At 54.9% G+C, this 5,590-nt stretch overlaps 1 protein-coding gene across 1 annotated transcript in view; it reads left to right on the top strand.

Moving 5' to 3' along the window:
• The window catches only part of AP3B2 (adaptor related protein complex 3 subunit beta 2), a 28,381-nt gene that overhangs the window by 14,046 nt on the left and 8,745 nt on the right, over positions 1-5,590 (top strand). Inside the window, exons 6-11 of the mRNA XM_019639998.1 lie at positions 4-58; positions 401-472; positions 1,718-1,780; positions 2,104-2,236; positions 2,522-2,631; positions 3,223-3,475. Coding sequence (XP_019495543.1) covers positions 4-58; positions 401-472; positions 1,718-1,780; positions 2,104-2,236; positions 2,522-2,631; positions 3,223-3,475 — 686 coding nt within the window. The remainder of the gene's footprint in view (positions 1-3; positions 59-400; positions 473-1,717; positions 1,781-2,103; positions 2,237-2,521; positions 2,632-3,222; positions 3,476-5,590) is intronic.

Here is a 5,590-nt window from a genome sequence, read left to right as displayed (position 1 = left end):
CAGTGAGGTGCAGTATGTCGTACTCCAGAATGTGGCCACCATGTCCATCAAACGCCGGGTGAGCACGTGACCGAGGCCTGCCATTGCAGCATGAGGGGTGGCTGCTGCGCCTGCCAGGGGCTCTGGGAAAAGGCAGGCTGGGACTGTGCCTTGGCAGTGCAGCATAGTGAAGGGGAGACCCCAGATGCAGGCGGAGATGCCCGGCCTGGATCCTGAGGGGTGGCTGAGCGGGGAAAGCCCCGTGAAGAAAGACCCCGTCAGATGTGAGAGGGAGGAGGGGAGAAATTGAGGAGCGGAGGAGGCGACATGCAGGGAGAGTACTGGGCGCAGGGTCAGGAGGGGTTGGCTCTGGAAGGGGGGGACTGTGGTGGAGCTCCCTGGGCTGTCTTTCTTGTGCCAGGGGATGTTTGAGCCCTACCTGAAGAGCTTCTACATCAGGTCTACCGACCCCACCCAGATCAAGGTCCTGAAGGTGAGTGACACACAGAAGTGGTGAGGCCTTTCTGCCCCGTCCTCCATACCCGCAGACCCACTCGGATATCCACAGTGGCCACCTTGCCCAAGCCCCTGGCCGCCCAAGCCGGAAGTGTTTGCCCAGGAAGCCAGACTGAGAGTGGGGGGCAAGGGAAGGGCACTGCCCTTTGCCCAGACCTGTTTGTTGTAGACTTGCCACTTATCACATATGAAGTAACTTGACTTTCATAATAACCTCAGGAAGTGTACATTACCTCCATTTTATTAAAATGTGGACCCAGGAAAGTGAGGTAACTACCCCAAGGTCAGTTCTGCTGACTTTAAGAATCCTGCTTTCCCAGTGCAGCCTTCTGTCTTCCACCCACAGTGTCATTGCCCCCACACACCTACCCCACCCCCATGCTTTCATGCAAACATATGCCCACAGAAAAAGTGGCAGGAGCCTGTACCTCCATTCCATTCCTGCCCTGCCTCCGCATTACTGAGTCATTTCATTCAGCAGCAGTTCATCGCAGCCCTTCTAAACGCATGGTCTGTATCGGTCCCATCGCTAGACCTAAGGGTACAAGAGAAAGAACCCTGCCCTGGGGCAGGGGTACAGGGGGTACAGTCTAGCTGGTGTGAGGAGGAGGCATTGAGCAGTTAATCATGACACCAAAGTCAAAACATACGAGAAATATGGTATGACCGGACAGTGCAGAGTGCTATAAGAACATAAAATAGGAGGGCCGGAAGTAGTCTGGTGTCAGGAAAGTTTTCCTTCAGGAGGTGAGGCTTGAGCTGAGGCCTGAGAAATGAGTGTGAATTATCTAGGTAAACTCAGGGGCAGGAATGGGAAGAACTGTGTAAACAGCATGTGCAAAAGCCCTGAGGCAGGAAGGGGTCTGTCAAAGGGCCCGTGTGACGGGTAAGGGGGGTGATGGGAGGTCAGAGGCAGACAGTGGTCAGATCATTCCGGGACTGACAGATGGAGATAAGGACGCTGGTCTTGATCCTAAAAGCAACAGGAGGCTGTAAGTGTTCCGTGGAGATAAAGAGGTGATATGATGATGTCATAGGGGCGTTCTGTCGGGGGGCCCGTTTAGGAGGCAGAGTTGTCCTGCCTTTTGGACAGTTCTGTGCTGTCAGTTCCCTGTCTGAGGATGCAGCAGGACTGCCCTGAGGGTTGTTTTCTGGTCTGTGGAGCGTGTTTGGAATGATGGGGCATGAGAGCTCAGAAAGCCCATTTTCTGCCTCCCTGCAGCTGGAAGTGTTGACCAACCTGGCCAACGAGACCAACATCCCCACGGTCCTGCGGGAATTCCAGGTATGGGCCGGGACCGCTCTCAGCCAGGGGCCCAGGAGAGCTGCCTGCAGCTCCTTGTGCGTAGGGAGAAATGTCCTGTGGGTCAGCCTTCTCAGGGCCCAAAGCAAAGAAGCTGTTGTCTTAGGTCCCCTCCCAATGCCATATGCTGGCTTTGGACCAGGGAGTCACCGGTGAAGGTGTCACTCCCCTCCCAGAGTTTATTTAATTTGGCATGATGAGTCAGTGAATGAGGGGTGACAGCTTTCCAGAAGGTCATCCTGAAGCCTGCAGAGTGCCTGGGGGTCACTGCCTGCTGGGGGTCACTCTGTTGTGGTGTCCCACAGACCTACATTCGCAGCATGGACAAGGACTTTGTGGCAGCCACGATCCAGGCCATTGGACGCTGTGCAACTAACATAGGCCGAGTCCGGGACACCTGCCTCAACGGCCTGGTGCAGTTGCTGTCCAACCGTGATGGTCAGTGTTTGTCTGTCTGAGTGTCCAGCTTTGAGGACCAGTGGGTGTCTGCCTGCATGTCTGACTCTGACGGCCAGTGGGTGTCCACCTGTCTGTTCAGGCACAATGCGTGTCCATTCTGTCTGCCTCAGTTAGTGTCCCAGTGTTCCTGCATCTCTGAGGGCCACTGGAGAAGTGCAGGGGGATGAGGAAGAGACCCAACGGTCGGGGGCAGCGCAGGTGTGTCTGTCCACCTGTGTGTGGCCTCTGACTGTCCCAGGGCCCACCCTCATTCCCGTCCCACAGAGCTGGTGGTCGCAGAGTCTGTGGTCGTCATTAAGAAGCTGTTACAGATGCAGCCGGCACAGCACGGAGAGATCATCAAACACTTGGCAAAGCTCACAGACAATATCCAGGTGAGGATGTAACCCCATGTCCCCCCACACCTGGGCATCTTTCCCATGATTTACTCACGTTACGATTAATGAAATCAACGCCACACCTTCCATACTGGCTCTGAAAGGTCTTCGGGTGGATGGAGGGGAGAGATGGGACCATGTGACCCTGACCTTGTTGCTCAGGATTCACCTTCCCTTTGGGGACTCCTCACTGAGTTCCCCACTCATGTTTTCTCCAAAGCTCTGGCCAAGGGTGGCCCATGTGGTTTTCTGCCAAGTTGAAACATTGAAACAAGACGTTTCTGAAAACTGAGGAAGAAGAACAAGGCAGTCAAGTGCTGAGGGTACTGCAGATCCAGAAAGTCAGTCTCTTAAACCATGTCTGACTTTGGGGCTTGAAGAAGCCATTGAAACCCCAGGAAAGAGGGGAGATGCTGCCAGGAAATGCCCACCTTTTCATGTCTCTCGCACTGCCCCTACCTCATTTCCAGAGAACACCACAATACAACAGGCCAGCGCAGACGGGAGGAGTGCCACTTCCCTGGCAGGCCATGTGGCCACCCACAGTCCAAGTTTATCCCAGTCCTAACTCCTCTCCCACACCCATAGGTGCCCATGGCCCGAGCCAGCATCCTGTGGCTCATTGGAGAGTACTGTGAGCATGTCCCCAAGATTGCACCTGACGTCCTGAGAAAAATGGCCAAGTCCTTCACAGCAGAGGAAGATATTGTCAAGCTGCAAGTCATCAACTTGGCGGCCAAACTCTACCTGACTAACTCTAAGCAGGTAAAGATTGACAGATGCCCCCTAAAGCACTGCTCCCCAGAAATGGTCCAGGCTGTGTTCTGTGGGCCCGCACCAGGTAGAAATGAACTGTAGCAACTTTTTCTGAAGAGAGTTCAGAGCGGGTAGCTGATCTGACCACGTAACCAGTGTTCCCCCAGTGTCCATGGCTACTCTTGGGACCCAAGGGCCTGGTAGGGATTGTGGCCACTGGTGAAGAGGCTCTCCTATGGGCTGTGACCTCCAGTCTGCCAGTGGAGTGTCCCTACCTGCCACCCTTGGAACACGGGCTGTGTTGAACCACAGGTGAGTGGGGCTGAGTGGGAGGCCAGCAGTGACAGGCACTGGTGGGAGAGCATGCGTCCCAGGTGTGGTCTGTGCTTCCTCCCAAAGCCTGGTGATGCTTGGCCAGTCTGTGCCAGGGATAAGGGGGCAAGCCTCTACTCGGGCTTGGGTAGCACTGACGGCCATTGTCATTCCCAAGGTGAAAGGTTATGAGAGGCACCATAGCCAAGGACATGGCTCACCTAAGCTGGAATCAGGACATTAAAAGCCTCTTGAGTGTCCAGCATCCCCCAAGATGGCCCCAGGAGATTCTCCTAAGAATAAAATGTAATGTGCAGAGCTTTTCAAGGTGTTGGGGACACCAAGCACCATGACAGTTCCAACACTCACTGCCCCAGTCAGTTAAGCGAGACAGGGGTTGGCACACCAGCACCTGTGGGCCAAGTCCACCCTGCTGCCTGTTTTTATAAGTAGTCTTAATGGAACATGGCATGTTCATTCATTTGTTTATTGTCTGGATGCTTCTGTGCTGCAGCAGCAGAATTGACTTGTTGCAGCAGAGTCCATATGGCCCACAAAGCCTAAGATAATTACTCTCTAGCCCTTTATAGAAAAAGTGTGCTAACCCTTGGCGCAAAGCATGTGGACAGGTGGCTGGGGTCAGCAGCCCAGCCATACCCTGGAGGCTGTGACGTCTGTTCCTGCCTGAACATGGCCTCTAAGCCATCCCTTGGGAGTCTGTGGGTGGGGGCACTTGTGCTGCTCCAGTGGCTCCTTTGAGCCATGGTGGCTAGAGTGGGTCCCAGGGACCCAGGCTGGCCAGGCAGGGCCTCACGTGCTGGGACTCTAGTGAGGAGTCAGGAAGGACAGCAGTCACGCGTGGAAGCAGCAAGGGCCTGGGTCTGTGGGTGTCAGGACTGTGAGAGAAACAGATTAGAAAGCGAGGAGGGAGAGGGGGCACCATGGGGAGCCTGCAGTCCTTGAACAAATATTTGTGTGCCTCCTTTGTTCAGATGGGAGGAAGGAGCAGGCAGGAGGAACGTTTGAAAGGATGGAGCAGTATGAGTGGGGAGCCAGCTGGGTTGGGGGCGGGGGGCTGACAGGCTCAGGACCGAGGCAGAACGCTGAGCCCCGGGGATGTTGATGTCGGCACATTTCAGAAGCCTGGGTGTGTCCATCCACATGGCATTTCCCCCAGTTGTCACTGTTGGTTACATGTGTCAGCTACGTGGGCATTTGCTGGACTGGTTTATTTAATGTACGTTTCCTGAGTGCCCACTATGCCTGGCACTTAGCTGTGCCCTGGGGTCATGACAATGAGTGAGACGTGTTTGCGAGCCTCCAAATGCTCACAGCACAAAGCATGGAGCAATTAGAGCTGTAGGTGGCTGGCACAGATAGCTGTGGGACTATATAGCTGAAGCCCTCTCCTGGGCAGGACGCACGGGCCCTGGCTCCCATCCAGGTGCTCAGAGTGGGCTGTTTGGGCAAGTGGACACTGACCTCCAAGTACCCCTCCCCTGAAGGTGGGTCCTTCCAGGCACACGCCCCTCAGAATGCTTCCTTGACTCAATATAGTTCTTTGACTCCTACCCTCTTGCCAGCCTGTTCTGGGGCTGGTGGATAAAGGGGCTGGCGACCCTGACATACTGGGAGAGAGGCGGTTTGGATGTGTGCACGGCCATCCTTGCAAAACGGCAGTGAGGGTTCCCCCATCCCAGTGCCATGGGTGACATTGGAACTGCCACAAGACTGCAACCCCAGCCTCAACTTACTGACCCCACACTTAAGGGGAGGGGATTACACCAAGGGAGGCAGGAACTGGGGAAGGACCAGAGTCTGTCAGCCACACCCAACTAGAGCTTATTTTTCTGTGGTGTAAGGTGAGGATGTATTTTATGTTTTTTTT

This window comes from Hipposideros armiger, unplaced genomic scaffold (genome assembly GCF_001890085.2).
Source record: "Hipposideros armiger isolate ML-2016 unplaced genomic scaffold, ASM189008v1 scaffold_48, whole genome shotgun sequence".
Taxonomy (NCBI): domain Eukaryota; kingdom Metazoa; phylum Chordata; class Mammalia; order Chiroptera; family Hipposideridae; genus Hipposideros; species Hipposideros armiger.
The sequence above is the reverse complement of the archived record's forward strand: the minus strand, read 5'-3'. Positions and strand labels throughout refer to the sequence as shown.